This window comes from Anolis sagrei, chromosome 3 (assembly GCF_037176765.1).
Source record: "Anolis sagrei isolate rAnoSag1 chromosome 3, rAnoSag1.mat, whole genome shotgun sequence".
NCBI classification, from domain to species: Eukaryota; Metazoa; Chordata; class Lepidosauria; order Squamata; family Dactyloidae; genus Anolis; species Anolis sagrei.
Window position 1 is genome coordinate 141307680 of NC_090023.1, and position 26299 is coordinate 141333978.

Here is a 26299-nt window from a genome sequence, read left to right on the forward strand (position 1 = left end):
TCCAAATTTGGTGTCCATTCACCCAGTGGTTTTTGAGTTATGTTAATCTCACAAATGAACATTACATTTTTATTTATATAGATGACAGACCTTTTTTGAACAGAGATAGCTTGACAGAGAAAGTATAATAGAGTTGGATGTCATTTACTTACTGAGGCACTGGATTCCAAAACTCCAGGTGATTCCCCCCAACAGCTTCATGTATCTATTTGAATGCATTTGGGATAAGGTGCTGCATATGCCAGTGGCCAAGGATTCATAGAACCATAAATTTGAAAGAGAACGCAGGGACCATCCAGTCCAATGCCCTACTATGCAAAGCACTCCCAACAGATATCCAGCTAGCCCAGTGGTTCTCAACCTGTGGGTCCCCAGATGTTTTGGCCTTCAACTCCTAGACATCCTAACAGTGGGTAAATTGTGTGTTATTTCTGGGAGTTGTAAGCCAAAACATTTGGGGACCCACAGGTTGAGACCACTGCTCTGAGACAGTGTATTCCACTGTTAAACAATTCTTACTACCAGGAAGTTTTTCCTCATTTTAAGTGAAATCTGTTTTCCTGTAGTTTGAATCAATTGCTCCATGTTTTCATATCAGAGCATCAGAAAACAAGCTATCTCCCTCAGAACTCCTTCTGAGTTCTTCCCTTCAGGAATAAAAGGAATCATAGTAAAACTGGCCCTCCGAGTCCTGTTCCAGCCTAGAAAAATAACATGGTTGATGGTGTCAAAAGTTACTAAGAGGTCCAGTAAAACCAAAAGAGATCCACGTTCCCTGACCAGTTCCAGATCATTCATCATAGTGACCCAAACTGCCTCTCTCCCATAGCTAGGCCTGAGGCCACATTCAAGTTGATGTTGATAATACACCCTGCTTAGAATTTCCTGGAGCTGGGGGACTACTACACACTGCAGCATTTTACCCCAAAATTGAATATTTGAAATTGCCTGTACTTCCTGCTCCCATATCCAGGGAAGACATTTCCCCCCAGAATCCTCTTATAACTCAACCATGTTTTGGCAAAGTATTCACCACTTCATTTGGCTTTCCCCCCTTGAAACAGGAAGCTTGAGGGTCTAATATACGTGGTGTCCTGTAACTCACAAATAATCCTTTTAGACTTACTTTGCGAGCTGATAAATTGTCCTACTCTTTCTGTATTCTCATAATGCTAGGGTTTTGTGTACCTCAGTATAGCTTACATATTTTTTCTAATGTCTTTTAAAATATACAATATATAGCACTGTGAGGACTAAGGGATTTTTTTTTGTTCAATGCCTTGCCCTGTGAACCGATGAGAAACCTTCCCCGTGCAGCAAGCCTTGCATGCCAACCAAAAGGACATACTTTATAAGTCTAGATGTATTGAATTGTAACTAGTTGGCTGTTGATGTCTTGATGTTGATGGCTTAACAAAATGCTTTAAAAATTATCATATGGACAGTTAAAGCCAGTGTGATGCGTCAATTGATTTTAATTGGATTTAATTCATGTCCAAAATGATATGCTTTTTTTCACATCAAGGTTGATGAAGATCTAGTGAACAGTTCAGGCAAATTTCTACTCTTGGATCGCATGCTGCCAGAGCTGAAAAAGCGAGGACACAAGGTATTCTTTTTGATGCTCTCAGAAATTGCTTGGAACATTTCAGATAAGATTACTGATATCATTTGCTCTATGCAGGTGCTGCTATTCTCACAAATGACACAGATGTTGGATATTTTGATGGACTACTGCTATCTGAGGAATTACCAGTTCAGTCGCTTGGATGGAAGCATGTCCTATACAGAGAGAGATGAAAATGTATGTGACTCTTTTCTTTGAGGGTTAAGCTTGCCTTGCATGGTTCTTCTGAGATTCTTCATCTACTACAGTGAAAGACTGGGATAGGAAAGGGAACATAGCTACAGATACCAAGAGAAGCCTAACAAGAGAGGCATGGCAGCACAATGACTTAGACTGAGCTATTAATCAGGAAATCACTCGCTCAGATCTCCCCTCTGTATCCCCTCTTTCCCCTATCCATACAATAGGTTTATTTTATTATTATTTATTTTGGACATTTATATGCCACCCTTCTCACTCCCAAAGAGGGACTCAGAGCAGTTTACAGTAGGCACTCATTAGATGCCACACAAACAATAGCAATAAAATTACAATTAAAACATTCATTTAAAATCTTACAAATTCAACACACATTTTGATTCCTCAATGGTTAGTCCGGTTTCTGGTATATTTCACCTACTGATTCCAAAAAATGTTTTCCTCTATGAGATCTAGCTTTTGAGATACATAACATATGCTATCTAACACTTGCCATCTGCTCCCCGATAGAATACCATGATAACCATGTCTAAAAAACTAGAGCTCATGTGGTTTATCCGATGCAGTTTTCTCAATCAGTGCCCCAAGTTACCCCAGGAAGAGGCCTAAAACCAAGACTTTTAGAATAGGTTTCGGTGTCATATAATAACATGTAAAATACAGTGCATTGCTATTCATTATTGTGTACTGTATTGATAGATGGTACCTTAAGATTTATTGATCCACAATAAATCTTAAGGTACTGCTGGATACTGAGTGAATGAGTATTTCTAAGACATAGCATTAGAAAATGCAGACTCAAGCAACACCACCGGGTACATAAGCTAGTTATTAATAAATGGTTTTCTAGAGTAAGTCACTCTTGGCTTTGAGTCGCACTCTCAGCCTCAGAGAAGGATGCAGAGAATTCAATTTGAAATAATTTTTTACATTGTTGCCTTAAGCAAGTCACGCTCTTTTGACCTTCAGTCACATTCTCTGAGCCTCAGTGGAAGTTTTGTCATCACTTACCTTTTTAAAATTTATTTTAACACATTGATTGCTTTCTGGACTGGTGTAGAAGTGGCCTTTCAGGGCTTATGGTCTTTACCTTTTAGTCTTCTGCTAATTTTGGGTGTGGGGAGAACTATGATTGGAATTAGTTTTGCATTGATGAGTATCTACATCTCTTTGACTTAACTGAATGGTTTTTTTTCCAGGCGGGGATTGAAAATATGCCACATATATGTATATGTTGCTTTTGTTTTGTTTTAAGTTTTCTAATTATTAATCCCAGGAGAGAGGATACAGACAGATCCTCCACTGCTTTTACATAAGGAGGCAATGGAGAAGGATAAACTAGAAGACAGTGGCAGAGTTCCTGAGGAGGAAACCGATGTTAATCTGTTGCCATTAAAACAAAGATCAGTGGCATCTTTTTTTTTTAATTGTGATACCTTTCAGATCTTTTGGATTACAAACACCATTTGTCATACTTGCTGGAATTGATGAAAGTTGAAGTCCAAAAATTCTTGAAACCACAAGTTCTGTGCTTCTATGATGCTTAACAGAGTAGTCAGTAAATACAACTGATTATCTCTGGTAGAATACATCCTTTGAAATGCAATGGCAATGTCAATTAAGTGACAATTACATTTTCTATTATAGATCATCCTTTTATTCTACATGTCTTCTGTATTTTTACAGATGAGTAAATTTAACAAAGATCCAGAAGTTTTTATATTTCTTCTGAGCACACGGGCTGGAGGTCTTGGCATTAATCTGACTGCAGCAGATACAGTAATCATTTATGACAGTGACTGGGTAGGTTTTACATATTAAGATGCTTTAAATGATGTGTGTTCTGATCCTAAAGGGCTATGTGCTAAGCTCAACATGCAAAATGCTTCATTCTTCAGTAGTCCTAGCAGTGCTCAAGAACTCATTCCTGAAATCTGGTACGATTTCTTCAAGCATGATGACCTGCTATATGAACAAAAAAAATTGCAGTCATATATTTCTTCCTTATCTGAAATGGTCCCAGTTTATAGGAATAGTTACTGTTTTCCCACTAAATAAATATGTTTTGTATACCCCAACCCTGACTTGGAACGAGTTATAACACTTTATGTTCTAAGATTTCCTTTTCTGTGGACTTCTCTTCAGGCCTTGATGCAAAGGGTTCTCTGAGCTGCAAGAACACTTTGCTCTAAATTACTCAGCATCGAGAAGGGAATTAGTAGCCTTCTCTGTAATACTGGTTGGGCATCCCTTTTCTAGAACTCCAAAATACTCAAAAATCTAAAATTATTGACATAAGTGTCTGAGAGAGTGACACTTTTGCTTTCTGATGGTTCAGTATATGCAGACTTTGTTTCATGCACAGTTGTTTAAAATACTGTATAAAGTTACATTCAGGCTATGTGCTTAAGCTGTCAATGAATTTCATGTTTAGACCTGAGTCCTAACTAGCTAGCTTTTTGTGTCTGTCATTGCATGTCTTACATGAAATTACACGTCTTCTAAAATCAGGGATGAAACCAAAATCAACTTGAAATGTCTAGAAAAAAATCTATAAAATATATCTGCAATCCATAATATAATTATATTTATTGGATACCATTTCACGTCTTCTCTTTCCTTAGAACCCGCAATGTGATCTTCAGGCTCAAGACCGATGTCATAGAATTGGCCAGACAAAGCCGGTGGTTGTCTATCGCTTTGTAACTGCAAATACCATTGATCAGAAGATTGTGGAAACAGCTGCCGCCAAAAGGAAGTTAGAGAAGCTGATTATACACAAAAGTTAGCACTAACTTTATCTTTTTTAAAATTATATATTTTTATTGGCAGCTCATGCTTGTTAGGCTTGGGCCTTTAGAAACAACTGTACATATTTTGCCGGTATATACTTTTATACCTGTTTTTAGAGTGGTAGTCTGTTGCAGAAATCTAACTCATTTATTATGATATAGTTTTTACAGACCATGTCAGATGCACACGGTGTTTTCCTGTTAATAGGGCTAGAATCTGTCAAAGGTGAAATTAAATCACATTGCACTGTTTTACCTAGACGTAAGAGGTGAGAATAAGAAGAAAACAACTATTTGAACTCAAATTACAGTTTAAAAGTAGTTAATTTGAGTTTAGTCCACCTTTGGGATAAAGGTCCTCAAATATCTTATTTCTAGAGATACTGAGATACTTTTACCTTTTGTCTTTAGTTACGTTATCTGTTTTTTAATTTTGGATAGCACAGAGAACACCTCTGTCATGTGGATAGCATAGACAACACTCCTGTTGTGTTTGTTTTGATGTCTCTGCCCCTGTTTAGAAGAATTCACCTCACTTTCTGTCCCTGTGAGAATTGGATTTTTTTTAAAAAATGGCTTATTGTGGAAACAAGGATTGGTGATCAAGCTTCAGTGGAGACATCTTTTCCCCAAGATAATGCTTCCAGGAGTGAATTTCCCTTCCTAAGAGTAGATTTCCTTTCATTTCCTTGTGCCTCACCCCTGTTCTTAACCAGGAGTTGGATGTAAGTCAGGTGTCTGTAACTCGGGGACTGCTTGTATACCTTTTCCAGAGAAAATGGGCCACCCTTTGGAAATGATGGTAGATTTAATATAAATACCTGTTCGCACTGACATGGGAGCAGTGCCAATGAGCTTAGTGGGGGTTACTTCTGAGTACATATACAGGACTATGCTGTTGGTTATTTTCCATTTATACCCTTGTAATCTTAATTGAGTTCATTGATAACTGGGACATTGATTTCTGCATGAACGTTTTTCCTTCCCCCAGACATTGCTTGCTAAAATCATAGTTGTTACCCAAAGCAGGTGTCTTGTTTTTGAAATTTGTGAAAGCAGTCAAGTATCTATCATAAATTAGGCAAGAAATTGAGTTATCAAGAGAAGATAGGACTTATTGCCCTATGTTCTCCTGTAATGCCTCACTGTGATCCAAAGTAATGATGTACATGTGCTATTCTTCAGACTCCACCAGGTTTTGTAATTTTTCTAGAAATGTCGCAATCAGATTGAATTGGATGTTGATACAATTATCTAGAAAACAAAACAATTTCTTTTGGACAGATTCTGAGACCAGCAAATTTGCATATGGGTTTGAAGATTGAAAACTTTGTGCCTCACATTGAATTGCCAAATGGCAGCACATTTTCTTTCTTTTTTGGATTAGATTATATATTCAGTCATATATTATTTTGAGAAGGGATTGCATCTGCCATTTTTTTCTCAAATTGATTTTCTATTTAATATTTTGAGGGAACTATTGATACCCTCTAATCTTTTTATAGAACTAGAAGACAGTTGGAGAGATAGTTGGTGCTTCCGAGGAATCTTATTACCATGTATCTGTTTTTGCAGGCAGGTAATTTGGAGGGATTTTAATTAAAAGCCCCACTTCCATCTCTCCAAATCAATATGATTTGCTTTGGAGTTTGACTATATCCAAAGCTTTCTCATACTTAGTTTGGTTTTCATTATGTGTACACTGCATAGGAAGTTAAATCTTAAATGTGAAGATCAATCATATTTCAGGTTTTATTGTGCCAGGTGCAAATTGAATGCTTTTTGGGGTAAAAAAAATATGCGGGAGTCTCACCTTGGTCAAGATCTTTCTAGATTGGTGTGTTTACAAATTGAAAGAGTTCAACCAGTCTCACTTTGTACTTTAAGACCATTGTCGAGAGAATTAAATGTTCTAAATAGCTAATCTTTTTTTATTAAACTTGTTCAAGATCAGTTTAAAGGTGGAAAATTAGGAGGATACCAGTCAAAGCGATGTTTGGACCCCAAGGAGTTAATAGAGTTGCTACAGTCCTGCGACTATGACAGGTATGATTCAATCATAGTGGTAGAAATTATTTAGTATAAGAAAAACCTAAGGATTGAATAAGTTTGGCAGACTTTGGTAAAGTCTCTGGCTGCCGGTCCACTTCTGAGCACAATTCAAAGTGCTGATCGTGACCTATAAAGCCCTAAACGGTTCTGGCCCAGTTTACTTGTCCGAACGTATGTCGCTCTATGACCCACCTCAGAGTTTACAATCGTCGGGGGAGGCCCTGCTCTTGATCCCGCCACCCTTGCAAGTGTGATTGGTGGGGACAAGACACAGGGCCTTCTTGGTAGTGGCCCCCCGTCTGGAATGCACTTCCCAGTGAAATCAGGGAGACTCCTTCTCTCCTTGCCTTCAGGAAGAAACACAAGTCTTGGCTTTGGAACCAAGTATTCGGGCAGCTGGCTGATCAACAACTGTAATGACTTGTGAGAATTGTCAATTAAAAGACCTTGGACTGAAACTCTGGACTATGATTTGGCTTTGCGGACTCAGACTTGGTTGTGTTAATATTTTAAGGGCCAATATTTTTAATGTATTTTAATTGCTTTTTAATATATTTTTATTGCTGTTGACTTGTTTATGTGAATTGTTGGGTTCTGTTTCTTTGTCGGCATCTAATGACTGCCAGTTGTAAGCTGTCCTGAGTCCCCCTTCGTGGGTTGAGAAGGACGGTATACAAATACTCTAAATAAATAAATGGGGGGGGGGGTTGTGAGTAAGTAGACCCAAAGGGCAATAATACTTTTTGAACACCATGAAATAATCGTGAGTATATGGAAGTATTTTAAACTAATTGACTATCATTTCTTTTGCAGAGAAATAAAAGGATCAAGAGAAGGAGTAATAACTGACAAAGATTTAGAGTTATTGTTGGACAGAACTGACCTTACAAGTAAGCAAAAATGTCATCTCTGTGCTTTTGCTATTTGGTTGTTCCAGAAGCCAAGGCTAACGCTATGAGAAGATTATAGTCTGCCCTCAACTTTTGGGGGTTTTCTTTTGTCGATTGGATAATTTGTGAATTTATATCTGCAACCTCCATTTTCTGGCTCTGCCTGCTGTCTCGGAGACAAAAGGAGTCTCTGTCCCCTTTCTTTGTGCCTTTCCTGGTGATGGAAGGAGTCTGTCCTATTCCATGATCAAGAGATGAAGCCTGTCATGAAGGAGTACACCCCTCTCTTTGCAGGGAACAGGGGTCTCCGTCCTCTTCTTTGGCCAAGAGAGGAGCACGGACATGTCTGTGCGAGGGGAGAAACTAGGAAGCAGTTCAGGCCTAAATAGTAAGCAACATCCAATCCACAGAGGAGTCAGCATGGAGGCTCAGAGGAGCAAGAAAGAGCCAGGTTAAGTTGACGGACTAGAGCAGGTGTCCTTCTCCGCACCATGCCAGACCCAGTGAATTTGTGTTCCTCGTATTATTTGTTAGCCATGATGTCAGGAGTCCCCAACAAAGGCCTGTGGGCCTGGTGCGGTCCTCCAAGGCCCTTTCCTCAGCCCCTGCCCTAAGTCTGAAACAACTTGAAGGCCCACAACAATAACAATCCCAATTAGCTTTACTATCTCATCAGCCAAAAGCAGGCCTACCCTTCCCATTGAAATACTGGGATGTTTATGCTGGTTAAAATTGTTCTTCATTTTAAATATTGTATTGTTCTTTCATGTTTTTTATGTTTTGTTTTGTTTTTTAGCACTACAAATAAGACATGTGCCATGTGAATAGGAATTCTTTCATGTATTTTTCAAACTATAGCGCGCCCCCCCCCCCCCAAAAAAAAAAAAAAACCAGTTTAAGGAACCATGAGCCGGCCCTTTGCTTCCAAAATTTGAGAACCCCTGCTTTTATGTACTTGCTTGAATGGGGCTAATTTGAGTTGAAAGTTTTTCATTTTGAGATTCAGGGTTTCTTTAGCATGTCCTCTTGTTTTAAGAAAAAAAAAGTTGTTGATGAAATTAATGAGATTTGAGGTGTAACCTCTTTGTCTTTTGAATTGTTTGTTCTTCCTTTTTTCTTCTAGCCCAAATGAAAAACCCTGACGGACATAATGGAAAAATTGGATTCTTCAGAGTAGTAGAAACTGCTGAGGATGGTAACACAGATGTTGTGCTTTGAAGTATAGCCAATTTGCACTCCTGTGCCTCTGAAACCTGTAGATTGACACTGCCAGAGGAGTTATTTTATGAGAGACTTGATATCAAGATCACTAGATTTGCATTATGTACAAAAAAGAGAGAAAGGTTTTGGATTCACTTGGTTGAAACATTTTCAATCAGTTATTTAGACTTCAATAGCTTGTAGCTCAGAAAAAGCTATACTGTGTAATTTGACATTTTGTAATCTAAATAAAGTTTGTTTTTATTAGATTTGAAATGTGCTTTGTCTTAACAAAAAAACCTGACATGCTGCACTGTTCCAGCCCCACAGATTGATCTGTGTCATTGAACCACTACAGAACATTGTCTTCCCCAATTTGAATACATGAACACCTCCATGCCATAAAATTATTTTTGCAAAAATAATTTTAATTATTATCAGCAATAGCAGAGGTAGAAAACCACTTGTTTCTCATCCACGTGCAATAAAATTAAGGCAGGCAAAAAATTAGGACCCTTTTGCAGCTTGTTTTAATTTTGGGAAACAGATTTTCAGCAGATCTAGGTGCGAGTGCATAAATATGTATTTGACATTAATCTAAGAACAAAAAAAAATCTAACCCTATTTACTAATTGAAGGGCGGAGAGAAAAGATGTGTTCACAGATCCAAAAAGGATTATGCTCCAGAGTACAGATTTATGTCAGTGTTTCTCAGCCTGTGGGTTCCCAAATGTTTTGGTCTTCCAACTCCCAGAAATCCTAATAGCTGGTAAACTGGCTGGGATTTCTGGGAGTTGTAGGCCAAAACACCTTTATTATCTATTTTTACCTCAATATAGGAGTAAACACCAAATGAAGTAAGAATTCAAACCCAAAGGGACCAGTAGGGGAGTGTTGAATGCCAACAGTGATTTGAAACAACCGTTTTATTAAGAACCAGAAAAGGCTATCTGCTTTTGGCTGGCAATTTATTTTGATGAGAAAAAATAGAAAGGCAGACACTTTCCCAAATCTAGACGTTTTTTAAAAAAATTGCAGGTATTTGCGAGTTAGCAATATTTAGTGGTGGCCCACAGAAAAAAGGCTTGCCAAGACTTTGTGAGCACAAGGAAGATTTGGAGACAGAAAATGGTTCCTGGCAGACAGCCATGTTGGCACATGAATTCACTTTGGAAAGACAGTAACAACTTCATATCCTTCAGGTGGAGTGACCCGTTCCCGTGCGTGCGTCTCACAGTAGATGCAATCCTCCACAAAGAAGTGCCCTTTCTGTTTAAGGTTCACTCCACAGTCGCTGCACGTATAGCACTCTGGATGGAGATGCTTTTCCCGGAGCTTTACAAATACACCCCTGGGAAGAAAACAAGACCAGTGTCAAAGTTGAGAAAGGCCTTGTCCCTGATTGATAAAAGCTACACATTTGCACATTCACATATACCTCCTTACACTATAAAAGAAGGGAACAAACCAGCTGAAAGCATTTCATATTTCTTGCCAGTGTCTATACAAAAGAAGCACTCCAGCATAGCCATACTTGGGCTTCCGTTACCGTAATTAAAAATGTTATTCCTTTATATCAGTGGTCCTTGGACCACCAGTAGTCCACCAAGAATGTGTCCAGAGGAGGGCGACTAAAATGAACAAGGGTCTGGAGAACAAGCCCTATGAGGAGCGGCTTAGGGAACTGGGCATGTTTAGCCTGAAGAAGAGAAGGCTGAGAGGAGATATGATAGCCATGTATAAATATGTGAGAGGAAGCCACAGGGAGGAGGGAGCAAGCTTGTTTTCTGCTTCCTTGGAGACTAGGACGCGGAACAATGGCTTCAAACTACAAGAGAAGAGATTCCATCTGAACATTAGGAAGAACTTCCTGACTGTGAGAGCCGTTCAGCAGTGGAACTCTCTGCCCCGGAGTGTGGTGAAGGCTCCTTCTTTGGAAGCTTTTAAGCAGAGGCTGGATGGCCATTTGTCAGGGGTGATTTTAATGCAATATTCCTGCTTCTTGGCAGGGGGTTGGACTGGATGGCCCATGAGGTCTCTTCCAACTCTTTGATTCTATGATTAAGAACTAAAATATGATCCACGGCTTCACTGTTACTACACCATTGCAACGAGAGTGACTGCTCTTGCGAAACCCTCTTATAGTGCTGAGGCAATTGGGATGTCGGGAGGGGAGAGGCTGACTACCCACGAAAGATTATTACTACCACATCAGCTCCAGCTCCTCATATGGGGACACAAGAGAAGCCTCCCACAAGGATGGTAAAACAAAAACAAAAAAAATCTGGGCAACATCCTTGCAGATGGCCAATTCTCTCATGCCATAAGTGACTTGCAGTTTCTCAAGTCATTCCTGACACAGAAAAAAACCTCTAGATTATTAAATATGGTTTTCTGTGGGTGAGCAGATGGCAACTACTGGATGGCATATGTTCTGTATCAGAAACTAAAGTTGATGTGCTTTATACAATGCAGTTTTCTGAATCGGCACCCCAAATAACCAAACCAAATCAAAAGTTGACCAAAAACTGATTCATAACCCTTTTAGTACTAATGTTGGAGAGTGGTCCCTGGTCAAAGTGATCCCTGTTCAAGAGGTCACTAGTAAAAAAAAGGTCACCATCCGCTCGCCCACATAAAACCGTATTTAATAAGCTAGAGCTGATGTGGTCCATCCAATGCAATTTTCTGAATCAGCATCCCAAATAACACCAGGAACAGGCCTAAAAATGAAGACACCACAGTGACCCCTTACAGGTGCCTTGTTATTGTGCCTTTCCTGGGTAGTCAGCCCTTCCCCTCCCAACTTCCCTGTTGCCTTGGCACTATAAGAAGGTCGGTCGCTCTCATTGCAACAGCATAATAACTGTGAGGCCGCAGACCATATTTTAGTTTTTGGGGACCACTGGTGGTCCACGGACCACAGGTTGGGAACCACTGATCTAGACATTATACTCCTGTTGATGCAGCCTGAAAACACATTGGCCTTTTTATCTGTTGCATCACACTGTTGACTCACACTTAGCTTTTAGTTGGGTAAGATGCCTAGATCTCTTTCACATATACTGTTTTCAACCCAACCTATATTTTTACATTTCATTTTTATTGCCTACATGTAGTACTGTACATCTCTTCTTGAAATGTATCTTGTTACGTTTGGACCCAGTTCTTTAACCTGTCTTTGTTGTCTCTACTGAATTTTATTTTATCAATTTCTGTCCAATTTTCTATTTCATCAAGGCCTTTTTGAAATCTGTTCCTATCTTCCAGTGTAGCAGTCATTGCTCCCAGTATTATATCATCCAAACTTGACAAAGATTCCCTCTACTCTAAGTTACTGAATATCCCTAAGCAAATTCCAGTTAGTGCATATAGTGCTACTTACACAATGCCAGACCCACATTTATCACAAATGGGCAGCTTCTGCGCATTTCCAATTGATGATGCTATTTTAGTTGTCGGAGCTTTTACACTTCTAAATCCAGAAGGCTTGTCTCCTGTAAAAATGTAAAAATATACAAGTAATTATTTTTATCTGAAACGATGCCTGGAGCATGGAAGTAGAACTATAACTCAGCTTACTGTAGGGGAAAAAATGCTGCAATATTATCTGATATTTCATCTAGCAGAAATACTTCATCAATGTTGCCGAGAGGTGTCCAGTCTAAAATACACATATTGAAAAATCCTATGTGTGAAATAGCCTATTTTAAAATATGACGGATAAAATAATTTTGCCATTTTTGACATTTCCGAGAAGACAGAGAGGAAAAGAAACTGCTGTGTTTTATAATAAAACTGTTTACACATGTATAAAAACCTAAGGATCATCCCAAAGATTGAGAAATTTGGAGAGGATAACTTCAAGGTGGTTGAGGGATCGAGTGGGAAAACTAAAGAGAACTATTAATCTGCTTCAGGATTCTTAGAATTTATAAACACCTTCTCCAACTGTTTCAGGCTTCAAACTTAATTAATAGGAGCTCGCAGTGGCACAATGGGTTAAAACAGTGGTTGTCAACCTGTGGATCCCCAGATGTTTTGGCCTTCAACTCCCAGAAATCCTAACAGCTAGTAAACTGGCTGGGATTTCTGGGACCCACAGGTTGGGAACCACTGGGTTAAATCCTTGTGCCGACAGGACTGTTGACCAAAACGTTGGTGGTTCGAATTTGGGGAGTGGGGTGAGCTCCCATCTGTCAGCTTCCCATGCGGTGACACAAGAGAAGCCTCCCGCAGAATGGTAAAACATCTGGGCGTCCCCTGAGCAACGTCCTTGCAGACGGCCAATTCTCTCACACCAGAAGCGACTTGCAGTTTCTCAAGTCTCTTCTGACATAGAAACAAAAGCTTAATTAATACTGCATTAATTAAAGCAAAGGGAGGGAAAAGCATCTGACTCCCAGTAATAAGGGAGAACTGCTAAGGGTTCCCAGACAGTATTGCCAGGATCACTATTTATTATGCGCTCACATCATCAAGTTATTTGCTGATTTTTTTTGGGGGGGGGGGCTACAATAAAGGGCAAGTTCTTAAGGATTTTCACCACGATCACAGTGTATGTCCTTGAAGATTAGTGTAGCTTCAGTGTATGTGCTTGAAGATTAGTGAGAAAGGCCCATCCAGATAAAAAATTATGACATCTTGGCATTTTTGTGTCTCGTATCATAAGGCAACAAAAGATATACACAGGACACTTACCCCTTTCTTCAGATTCTAAAATGTCTTGCAGCACCAAGAATGAGGCCGATTGCCGGGGTGGCTCACTGGAGTCTTGGTTCTCCTGTAGCATCTTATAAACTTCAGAGTCTTTTTCAATCCTTAAGTTAGTAGAGGGCTGGTTAGGTTGGTCCGAGCTGCACAAAATTAAAACAAACACCTTCAATGGACAAAATAAAAAAAAATCGATTGGTTGATTTACTTTATGTCTTACCTGTCTCCCTGTGGGACCTCAAAGAGTGATACTGCAATAGCATCTGATTTAATAAGCATATCTAGTTCAGATATTTAGATTACAGTGAAGGATACATATACACAAGAACCATTTACCCTCAGTCCATGATGGTAGTTTAAAAAGTCTCCTTTGTGAGAAAGAAAGCAGGCTATTAATACTGGTACTAAAATGTTTAAAATATTATAGAACAAAACAGAATTTCTAGGCAATATTTACAAAGTGCAAATATTTTTTACTACCATTTTGGGTATCTTTGACTATTGAGTTACTTGGATCTCTGGACTGTAATAATTGATTGATTGATTGATTGATTGATTGATTGATTATACTAACATGCCTTAATTGAAAAATGGTTTTGAAATGCTGTTTTTAACAAGTTTGCCTTTGCTTAAAATCTTTTCCAAGCACTACAAAACAAGGAAAATGTTCTTGCCATACAGGAACACACAATCAAAGCACTCATGTCAGATGGCCAGCCAGCTTCTTCTCAAAAACCTCCAGAGGAGGAGACTCTACCCTTCAAGACAGCATATTTTGCTGCCAAACAGCTCTTATCATCAGGAACGTCTTCCAGATTTTTAGATTAAATATTTTTTCCTGCAATCTGAATCCATTGTTCCATATGCTGGTTCCCAGAGAACAGAAAATAAACTTGCCCTCTCCTCAATGTGATATATTTCAAATATTTAAACAGGGCTATCATGACCCCTCTCTGCATTTTTTTTCTCCAAGCAAAACATACTGAGCTCTTTCAGCCGTTCTTCATGGTGTTTGGTTTCCAAATCTTTGATCATTTTGGTTGCCCTTTTCTGGATATGTTCTGGCTTGTCAATATCCTACATGAATGGACATAGTATTCCAGGGAAGGATTCTCCAAAGCAGAATACAGTCAGACTATGAATTATCTTGATCTAGATCAGTGGTTCTCAACCTGTGGGTCCCCGGGTGTTTTGGGCTTCAACTCCCAGAAATCCTAACAGCTGGTAAATTGGGATTTCTGGGAGCTGCAAGTCAAAAAACCTGGGGACCCACAGGATGAGAATCACTGATCTAGACGCTATACTCTTTTTGATGTACCCTAGAATCAGATTGGCTTTTCTAACTGAAGTATCTCACTATTGACTCATGCTCAATTTATGGTCAACAAGACTCCTAGATTCCATTCTCATGTACTATATTCAAGCTGGGTTTCACATATCCTATATCTATGCATTTTATTTTTATTGCCTAAGTCTAGTACCATACATTTTCCCCGTTGAAATTCATTTTGTTAGTTTTGGCCCAGCTCTCTAATCTGTTAAGGTCATTTTGGGTACTGATCCTGTCTTCTGTGGTATTACCTTTCCCTCCTAATTTGAAGTCATCTGCAAATTTCATAAACATGACCTCTAAACCTTCATCCAAGTCATTCATAAAATATATACTGGGCCCACTCCAGAACCCTGTGGCACCTCGCTAGTCACTCCTCTCCAAGATGAGGAGGAACCATTGGTGAGCAGTCTTTGGGTTCAGCCAGCTAAACAATTCCCCATCCACCTAACAGTCCACATGTTGCTAGTTTCTTTTTGAGAATACCATGGACCTTACTGAAATTGGGATATGTGATATCCACAGCATTCCCTTCATCTACCAAATTTGTAATTCCATTTTAAAAAAAGAGATAAGGTTAATCTGGCATGATTTGTATTTGAGTATCTTGTGTTGAATTTCTGTAAGTATGCCATTCTTTTCTACATGCTGACAGATTGTCTGTTTAATGATCTGCTCCAGAATCTTTCCTGGTATTGACATCAGGCTGTTTGGGTCCTCTTCACACACCCCACCCCACCCCCGACTTTGTTTTGGAAGATGGAGACAATATTTGCCTTCTTCCTGTCTGCCGGGAATTCTCAAAGCTTGTTGGCAGTGGATCTGAAATTACTTCTGTTAATTCTTTTAATGTCCTCAGATGTAATTCATCTGGGCCAGGAGACTTAAATTCATTTAGATTAGCCAGATATTCCTATACTGCTTTGTTACCATTTCCATTACTACATCCTTTGCTCCATTACCCCCAAATTGAGCATTGTTAACCTTTTGGGAAAAGACTGAGGCAAAGAAGGTGTTGAGCAGTTCTGCCTTTTCTCTGTTCCATGTTAGCATTTCGCCATCACCTGTATGCACCTAGTATTTCCTTGTTCTTCCTTTTGCTATGGACATATCAAAAAGGCCCTTTAAAATCATTTTAACCTTTCTATTAAGTCTACATAAGTCTTTCAATGCCATCCGTTAAGTATGCAGCATGTGACTGGTGCAAAGCCATGACAAATGCCAAAGGCAATAACACTGGAAACAATTGTGTTCAAAATGCAGCATAGCGAAAATTATCTTTCCAGCTTGTTTGAATAAACTAGTGACGGAATAATTCAGTGCCACAGCATGCATGACAGAAAAAGAAAAGTGTCAAAAACTATTGAGACAAACTTCATGCCAACATAACATCTGCTCCCAACATGCCAACATAATGTCTGCATCCCTCCCCCCGACAGAAATAAATATTCAAAGGTTCATCCCTGTTTCCTGCCCCAGCTCACCCCCAATCCCTCAGTGGCCCCCCTCCAAGCATCCTTTACTTTACTCAATATGCTTTATGTTCAGTGACCAGAAAGAGGTATCCATATATTTGCTTCCATATGATTTTTTAATGAACGGACAAGATCATCCTATGAACATGTATGTCAAGCTTTAATTTGGGCCCTTACAATCGGGGGCACAGTGAGATTCAGGACCCATTGAACATCACAGATTTTTTTCTACAGGGTGGGAATTATCACATTACAAAACATTTCCTGAAAAGCAACATGGCCTTCATTTGCAATGACTGATTTATCACAAGAATATCAAGATACCTTGGGGGGGAAAACAAAAGGCAACCATTAAAAGACACGAGTGCAATGGATAATGCAAGGACAAAGGAAAGTGAATGTGTGCAGACCTTATGACAAGCATATATGAAACTGGCAGAGTTACCTGGGGAATGTGGGGCTAATGCAAGAAATCTGTCCCTGCAAAGAATCCAGGATGTTTCTCTGTGAACAGAACTGTAAAGGAGAGTTAGATGGTATGTGCCATTTTGGAACAGATCTGAACAAATTCCTTGAGCTGTTCTAGACCAATTCCGATTTGTTTTGGGATGGATGAGGTATTGTGCCTCCTTTGCAAAGAGGAGGTAGAAGCAGGCTGAAGAGGGTTATAGATGGCTGCCTTGAACCCACCTGTGGGCAATCAAGGGCTAACCAGGAGGAGCACGTTAAAAGGACAGAACTGATAAGATGGTTGCTGTGATTTTCCATGAAGTTAGGGAAGAAAACAAAAACAGATTACGGAAGGAAAATGCTATATTAAATCAGCTACAACACTAAACCAATTTCATGTTTATACATGCAAGGGGATACAGATTACAGTTCATCACACAGTTGAATCTTGCTGAAATAAGTAATACTCATGTAACTGATGTAAACTAAGTGCAGATTACCATAGAAGTGTCAAGATCTGTGTGACCCAGTGTTCATTCAAATCAAAGCCTCACCGTTTTGCATATGATTATTTGTACAAACACAAAAAGCAAACTATACATTACATTTAAAGTCAGGACTGAGCTATTGACCACAGTTTGAAGTTTTATAAAATTCCAGCATTTTGAAACTGAGAACGATTACTATATTCATTGGCTAACCTTAGGCTGCATTCAAATATAAATCCTGAGTGTTCATTGGTCTCTTAACCATGACATTACTACTCTTTATTCTCATGCTTTTCCTGGGAAAAGCCTAATTTCCAATACTTCATCAATATCTCAGGTAGTAAAAAAGGTAAAGGTTTTCCCCTGACATTAAGTCCAGTTGTGTCCGACTCTGGGGGTTGGTGCTCATCTCCATTGCTAAGCCAAAGAGCCAGCGTTGTCCGTAGACACCTCTAAGGTCATGTAACTGCATGGAGCGCCATTACCTTCCTGCCGTAGTGGTACCTATTGATCTACTCACATTTGCATGTTTTCGAACTGCTATGTTGGCAGAAGCTGGGGCAAACAGGTTCACGCCACTCCCCAGATTCAAACCTGCGACCTTTCGGTTAGCAAGTTTAGCAGCTCAGCGGTTTAACCCACCGTGTCACCAGGGGCTCAGATATATCTCAGATATAAATAGTCTTTCATAATTTCGTCACATTGTTCAATCTTCACTTCTCAGCAACAGATGTCTGGACAAATGGTCTGCCTTTATCACTCTATGACCCATATACAACAGTTGTATTCCCCATGGTATCTTTACTGATGCAAACTAATTGCGGATTACCATAAACGGTACTAAATACTAGTTGTATTAATCTTACCCCATCTCTCAGAATCATCAAGGCAAGGGGAAACCCATAGGGATGGGAGCACAGAACATACTGATAAATTAATAAGGATGTCAGGACCCAAAAACATAGTCTTCATCTGGGCTAAGTAATGATGGGTAACTTTTGTAAGAGTTTTTTTTTTTTTTGTTCCATACCATTTTTTTCCCATTTGCAAATTGGGTGGGTTATAACCTATGGGTCTGACAGATTTATATTTCCACAAAATATAATCAATTTACTAATCAGGAAATGATGTCTCAAAGCTATTGAGGAACAAATACAAAATTATGTTGCCAATTGTTATCACTCAAATTAAAATATAAGTCTTATCCTAAGGAAATGGTAGCAACTTGCTTGAAATGACAATGTACAAGATAGACAGACAGATAGATGAAGAGGCATAGGATGATGTATAACATTTTTTCTTGCAAGTGTTTGAGCCTGCTGATGAGTATGTAAACAAGGATGTAAAGCCGTGCCATTTGGACTTTGCTTCACTCAACAAAATGCACTCAGCTCATACAACACATTGGACCCTCTATTATTGGATCTTATTCCTCGGAAAGGAAACATTTTAACACAAAAGTGTTACATTACCAGTTCGAATTCCAAGGTTCAATTCTCTTTATTGTGAATATATAAGGGATATTATTTCTTTGTAAACCCTTCTCTGAGCACATCTCTGCATACATACAGAATGGCTTCTCCACCTCCACTTGCAAGATGCACAGAGTTTGGAAGTAATTCAGCAGGAGCATCTTGTAATCAGTTACTTTAACCACAGTGAACACTTCATACTTGTATATATCGCTTCAGTATTTATTTAATTGATTTGTTTGTTTAGTTTTAATCCATTTTAAATCCATGTTGATTTCTCTGACCAATATTCAAAAAATAATCCCAAATGAAAGTTTTATTAAATCATTTTAAGATACATAATTACTAAAATGCATTTTTCAATGCATTTTAAAATGATCCTCTTTCAACACTCATGTGTTAACTGAAAAAATACATTTTCAGCTCTTTTACTCAAACTGTTTTTGCAGCCTCTGATGCACCTCACACTCTATTGTGCCATCATCAGCAAAATAAAAATTAATGATCTCTCCAAGAATCCCCTAAGAGCTGAAATTCAGAATTCACCTACAAACAGGTTATAGGGAGACCGCAGTCCTGTGCCACAGTTCCCACCCCAAGTTTTGGACTTCTATTGACTTCCATTAATCTGTTTCCTTGGGATTTTAAAAATTATTTCAAATGTTTGGAACAATCCGTACGACCACTAGATTATTTGTATCAACATTGCATCATGTATAATTTTTAGCAGAATTTGAAAATGGGTGTGTTTCTTTGGTTAACAGTCAGTGTAGAAAGATTAAACTCTTCCTATGAATATATCAGATTTATATTATTTTTTAATACCAGAGAAATTGTTATCCCAAAAAGTGGAGGTTCAGGTAAATGACCTCTTATTACCTGAGCTTTGGAAACAGGAAAATACTTCCTGTCGAGCAGTACTGCCAAATTCTCATTTCCCCCCACCTCCACATAATGGGCTCAAGATACCAGAATTTCCACTTCACCCGCGCCTGGGGCTTACAACTGGGTTCTGGGACTGTTATTTAATCAAGGACTCTTCCCCTTCCGCCCTGATATCCATCAGCAAATACTGTTTCCTATGTTAATGGGTTTCCACAGGCAGAAAGGGGTGGAGTGGCTACAGAAGGCAGGTTCAAGAATTCTTCTAATGAATGAAATTAATTACTTAATTATGTTTCCCACCACACACTTTACACAAATAAGACAGTGGGTCGTACTTTGTACCAACCAGAGTGATACCTATTATCTCAACAACAATAAGGTGGAATTGTTTTTAATGTATACGTGTTATGTTGATAATTTTATGATTAAGTTTTGTTTACTTTGTATGTTTTTTGTGTTTTTGCTATTTAGAAACCGCCCTGAGTCCCTCAGGGGAGATAGAGCAGTATATAAATAAATTATTATTATTATTATTATTATTATTATTATTATTATTATGAACCAATAAGATTACAGATTGTAATTTACATCAATCACAGCAGATGTCCATTCTTTCAAATGTCAGTAAAATGTCCATTCTTGTAACTTTGATTTATGCCTGATCAGGGAAACATTCCCTGGTATCTTTCCTTGGCCTACCGAAGTAGTAAAATGCCCTCAGACCCTGCCCTCCACCCTGCATGTCTTCACTGGAATCATTCAGAGCTCGGCACACCAGGAGAACCCCAAAATTTCAGACAACAAATTCAAGGAGAAGAAAATTGTAGCAACCTTGCTAAAGCTGTCCATTTCCAATCTCAACAAGAGAAATGGCAGAATATGTTTGTTCTAGTTCTAAAACTACTCTGTAATTACCATATTTCCTCAAATCTAGTGCTCATTTTTTTGGCTAAATTACATAGCCAAAAGTGAGGTTTGATGGCACATTAGAATCTCCACAAACCCACCTGAACCTATCTATCAGGATGAGGCTATTGAACTCGCCAGCCTCAGCCTGAAGGAGGGGCATGGCTTCCCAATCTCCCAAATAACTCAATTTAAGGCCCTGCTGATAAGATTTGTGCAAATATCTTGCTGCCAATCTCTGTGAGGTGCAAGCCATCCCTTGTCAGAAGCCCTACTTTTTTAAACCTCAGACCATGGTTCATGAAGCCAGTTTATTCCTGGCAGCAACATCTCAAAGACAGTTATTAACTTCTATTATCTTTCCCTCCCTTCCTGGCCCTGAGCAACAAAATGACGACCTGAGCATCAAGACTCTTCAGCTATAGCTTCATAATCTAATGTGATTTGCCAAAGACTATGCCTTGCAGTGTAATTGGTTCCCACATGGACCAAAAGGAAGAGGTAATGGTCTGCAGACTTGAAAAGCCTTGCCAGCCTCTCTGCTACATCTCAGGTTTTTGTTCCATGGAGATGGCACATTTCTCTAGTCATGCTATTGATGCCATCTCTCCGTACCTCTCAGCGGGGAGACCCCTATCACCACTATGCAAAATAATGAGATCGGCGGACAGTTTTCTAACTGGAGCACCATATGAGAGGACAACTCCCATGCTGTGGCAGCACCACTGGTTGCTGGTCCACTTCCGGGCTAAATATAAAGTGCTGGTTATTACCTATAAAGCCCTAAATGGTTCAGGTCCAGGCTATTTGTCTAACTGCATACAGACCATCCCAGGCACTGCGGTCAACAGAAGAGGCCCTCCTCTCGATCCCACCCCCATCACAAGCTCAGTTGGTGGGAATGAGAGAGGGGGCCTTCTCCGTGATTGCTCCCCATTTCTGGAACTCCCTTCCTAAGGAAGTAAAAACAGCCCCTACCCTCCTCTCCTTTAAGACACTTCTAAAAACACACATGTGTGAGAGGAGGAGGACTAAAACACGTTACCCATTCGGAATGCTGGCCAATTCCATTTGTACTATATGGCTGCCACGATACATCTTAAAGGAACACAATCGCCAGCCATTTTTAATGTAACTGTATTTTAAACTGTTTTGAAGGTATTTGTTGTAATGTTTATTTATGTTTTAGTTAATTATGTCTTAGTGACTATTCTGTTATATTTTTATCTCAGTGTTTAATCCTTCGTGGTAAACTCACTGTTATTATTGAGCTCTATCATGCATTTTGATATATTTTGTACTCACTTAGGCATTGAATGTCTGCTTTCTTATGTATAAACTGCCCTGAGTCCCCTTGGGGAGAGAGGGCGTTATAGAAATAAATTATTATTATTATTATTATTTCATAATAAAAGCAGCCAGCACCTGGCTGAGACAACTTTAAAGGCTGATATTTCAAACTGAAAGTATGTTCAAAGTTCACATGTAGCTGATGAACAAAAAAAGGGAAAATAATTCACTTTGCTATCTTGAAGGATAACTGCTATGTACAAATGAAAGCAAAGGCACACACTAGTTGAGTAAAAAACTGAAGAAGAGAACTTTGAGAAACACTAGAACATACTCGCTACGTGCACACACAGACCAAACCCCCAGTGTCATTGCTTACAATACAATATGTTTGAAAAAATCATAAATCAGGGAATCACTTACTTTGTAGATGATTTTAGGTCACCCACAGATTTGGACTCGCCAGCGTTGTTGAAAGTTTGCAGGTTTTCTGAGTACAGATTTACTGGACTATTGTACTGGGCAGTGATGACTTTAGAGGAAGTACTGGTGGCACCAAATGGCATAGCACTCCTGTTGTGTGCACTTCCTATATTGCTTACCTCCTGCAAGCAAGAAAGCAAAGACAAAAAAATCAGAAGCATTTTGGCAGACAGGCAGCAAGTGACAGGCAACTGTACAAGTGCCCTCCTCTGGACACATCCCAGCTTGTCAACATTTCCCTTCAATTGTGGTTTGGTCTAACCAAAGCAGAATAGAGGGGTAGAATGGCTTCCCTGGATCTAGACACTATACTCCTATTGATGCAGGCCAAAATCCCATTGGCTTTTTTTGCTGCCGCATCACATTGTTGGCTCATGTTTAACTTGTTGTCCACGAGGACCCCAAGATCTTTTTCACACCTACTGCTCTTGAGCCATGCGTTCCCCATTCTGTATCTTTGCATTTCATTTTTCTGCCTAAGTGGAGTATCTTGCATTTGTCACTGTTGAACTTCATTTTGTTAGTTTTGGTCCATCTCTCTAATATGTCAAGATCGTTTTGAATCCTGCTCCTGTCTTCTGGAGTACTGGCTATCCCTCCCAATTTGGTGTCGTCTGCAAAGTTGACGATCATGCCTTCTAACCCTTCATCTAAGTCATTAATACAGATGTTGAACAGGACCGGGCCCAGGATGGAACCCTGCTTGTGGCACTCCACTCATCACTTCTTTCCAGGATGGAGAGGAAGCATTGGGGAGAATCAGCCTCTGGGTTTGTTCACTTAAACAATTACAGATCCACCTAACCACAGTTTTGCCTAGCCCACATTTGACTAGTTTATTTGCCAGAAGGTTATGGGGGACCTTGTCGAAGGCCTTACTGAAGTCTAGATACGCTACATCCAAGGCATTCCTCGCATCTACCCAGCCTGTAACTCGATCGAAAAAAGAGATCAGATTAGTCTGGCATGACTTGTTTTTGATAAATCCGTGTTGACTATTAGCATTTGTTTCTAAATGTTTGGAGACAACTTCCTTAACCATTTTTTCCAGAATCTTGCCTGGTATCGACGTGAGGCTGACCAGACAGTAATTTTTTGGGTTGTCCTTATAGTTTCCAGACCTTTTATCATTTTAGTTGTCCTCTTCTGGACACCTTCCAGCTTGTCAACATCTCTCTTAAACTGTGGTGCCCAGAACTGGACACAGAATGATTCCGGGTGAGGTCTAACCAAAGCAGAATAAAGAGGCACCATGATGTCCCTTGATCTCTAGAAATTATACCCTTTCTGATTCAGCCCAAAACCCCATTGGCCTTTTTAACTGCTACATCATACTGTTGGCTCATATTCAACTTGTTGTCCACTAAGACTCTGAAATAACTCAGAGGTGGTTTTTGGCTGTTTCTTCCTCTGAAATATAGCATTTCTTGACAGTCTCCCATCCAAGCACTATCCAGGGCTGACTCTTAGATTCCAGGATGACACTAAATCTGGTGTCTTTAGGATATTTGTGCATATTCTGGCAGAAATATGAACTTTGAGTTCTAAATAATAACTCATTTTTTTCCTCTTACTATATGCGTAGGTATAAAAAATTCAAGAAGCCTCCATTGTCCTTTTTCCACAGTTGTAACGTATTTCGCACCTATTTAAAAATATCCATGTTGAAACAATAGGTAATCTAAAGTCACCAGGCATTTCAGAATAGACGCAGCTAACACTGCCTACTTCCTGCCTAATTGGCTTTGCCAACTGCTACTGCTTTATCAAATGTCAACTGACACACCCGACGTTTTGTGTGCACTCTTCCATGGGAACAGATACACAAAACAGCAACAATTACCTCATCCCTAAAGAATGTAACAGGAAAGCCAATTCATGCAGTGGCCTGATTGAAAGTCACCATGACGTCAGTTTGGCAAAAATAAATTAAGGCTGAGAGACCATCAAAAGCAATGCCACACACTTATTTTCCCTGGGGGAGACTAAGGGTAGGTAGCTGCACTCATGAACAATGTGTAGGCACTTAGTCAGACACACATATCCTCCTACATAAGATTCAGGACAAAAGTGGAAAGCAAGCCAGGACTGATCAGCCCTTAGGCTGCATTAAAGAAAAAGAGAGGATCCTCACCCTTCAATGAAGAGTAAAAATAATTAACCAGGCTGCTAGAATCCATGGGGATACACAACAAGGTGCTCTGAAATACCTGATTTCCATGATACTAACCTAGAAAGGTTGAGATTTGATCAAGGGTGTGCTCGTGTTTTCTGAATTTGCATTTCATAGAATCACAACTGAAAGAGACCACATGGGTCATCCTACCCAACCCCTTACCATGAAGGAAAAGAGGTTAGCCTCTGTTTAAAAGTCTCCAAAGAAGGAACTTCCACCAGACTCAGAGGCAGGGAGTTCCACTGTTGAACACAGCTCTCACAGTCAGGAAGTTCTTCATAATGTTCAGGTCGAATCTCCTTTCCTGGAATTTGAACCCATTGTGCTGGGTCCTAGTCTCCAGGCCAGCAGAACACTGGTTGTATGACTCTACTATATTCCATATTTTTATGCTGCAGTTGAGGAGAAGCAAACATTAACTGAATATATGAACCTAATATATCTAATATAATTTCAGTATTTTGATATTGAAGACTGAAATTTGATTAATTCTCAAAAATGCTGTGATTTGCCTTTTAACAATTAAAATAATAAACTATAAATTGCTATTGGATATTTAATGAATTGGGGAAAATTACTTCTAAATGCATCCTAGACCCCTGCCCATCCTGGCTTTTAAAGGAAGCCGAGTGGCTGAGTGGGTGAAGGTGGTAGTTAATGCCTCCCTTCGGGAAGGCAACATCCCTGCGAGCTTAAAACAAGCTATGATAAAATCACTGTTAAAATCGATATTGTTGACCATAGTATCCTTCTGGGACGCCTTGCCAGAATGGGCCTTGGAGGCACTGTTTTGCAGTGGCTCTGGTCCTTCCTAGAGGACCATTTCCAGATGGTGTTGTTGGGGGGCACCTGCCTGACCCCGGAACCATTGTCTTGTGGGGTCCTGCAGGGCTCAATACTGTCCCCCATGTTGTTTAACATCTATATGAAACCACTGGGGGAGATCATCCGGAGTTTCGGGATGTGGTGTTACCTGTACACAGATGACGCCCAACTCTGTCACTCCTTTCCACCTGCTATTAAGGAATTGAAATTAAATCCAGACAAGACAGAGGTACTCCTGGTCAGTCGTAAGCCTGACCTGTCTTGGATGGGGTTACACTCCCCCTGAAAATGTAGGTTCGCAGCTTGGGTGTGATCCTGGACTCATTGCTGAGCCTGGAACCCCAGGTTTCAGTGGTGACCAGGGGAGAATTTGCACAGTTAAAGCTTGTGCGCCAGCTGCACCCGTACCTTGGGAAGCCACGGTAGTCCACGTTCTGGTTACATCCCGTATAGACTACTGCAACATGGGGTTGACTTTGAAAACTGTTCGGAAATTTCAAGTGGTCCAGCGGGCATCAGCCAGGTTACTAACAGGAGCAGCGCTCTGGGAGCACACAACTTTGCTGTTGAGTCAGCTGCACTGGCTCTCAATTTGCTACTGGGCACAATTCAAAGTGCTGGCTTTAGCCTATAAAGCACTAAACGGTTCCGGCCCAACTTACCTATCCAAATGTGTCTCCCTTTACAAACCTTCCAGGAATTTAAGATCATCTGGGGAAGCTCTGGCCTTGGTCCTGCCTGCCTCACAGGCGCGCTTGGCGGGGACGAGAGACAGGTCCTTCTCAGTGGTGGCCCCTTGGCTGTGGAACTCCCTTCCTAGGGATGTTAGATAGGCCCCCTCCCTCCTGACTTTTAGGAAAAGTGTGAATACCTGGCTCTTCGAGCAAGCTTTTGGAACCTCATTGTAACTAGACAACTCCGTTTTGTGAATGAATATGGAACAGCTTAACTATACAAATGGATATGGATTTTAACCCAGATGCCATTGTTCTTTATGGTTTTAAACTGTTTTATTATTAATTTTATTATGTGATTTAACCAGTTTAA

At 39.8% G+C, this 26299-nt stretch overlaps 2 protein-coding genes across 2 annotated transcripts in view; one reads left to right on the forward strand and one right to left on the reverse strand.

Annotated features, from left to right (window-relative positions):
* Positions 1–9028, forward strand: part of HELLS (helicase, lymphoid specific) — a 31302-nt gene extending 22274 nt beyond the window's left edge. The window contains exons 16-22 of the mRNA XM_067466923.1: positions 1526–1609; positions 1685–1804; positions 3512–3628; positions 4450–4609; positions 6567–6663; positions 7483–7559; positions 8683–9028. Coding sequence (XP_067323024.1) covers positions 1526–1609; positions 1685–1804; positions 3512–3628; positions 4450–4609; positions 6567–6663; positions 7483–7559; positions 8683–8777 — 750 coding nt within the window. The 3' untranslated portion in view covers positions 8778–9028. The remainder of the gene's footprint in view (positions 1–1525; positions 1610–1684; positions 1805–3511; positions 3629–4449; positions 4610–6566; positions 6664–7482; positions 7560–8682) is intronic.
* A 682-nt stretch (positions 9029–9710) lies between these two features.
* PDLIM1 (PDZ and LIM domain 1) overlaps positions 9711–26299 on the reverse strand; it is a 32474-nt gene continuing 15885 nt past the window's right edge. Inside the window, exons 4-7 of the mRNA XM_067466924.1 lie at positions 22192–22373; positions 13461–13615; positions 12145–12256; positions 9711–10110 (exon numbers count right to left, since the gene is read on the reverse strand). Coding sequence (XP_067323025.1) covers positions 9924–10110; positions 12145–12256; positions 13461–13615; positions 22192–22373 — 636 coding nt within the window. The 3' untranslated portion in view covers positions 9711–9923. The remainder of the gene's footprint in view (positions 10111–12144; positions 12257–13460; positions 13616–22191; positions 22374–26299) is intronic.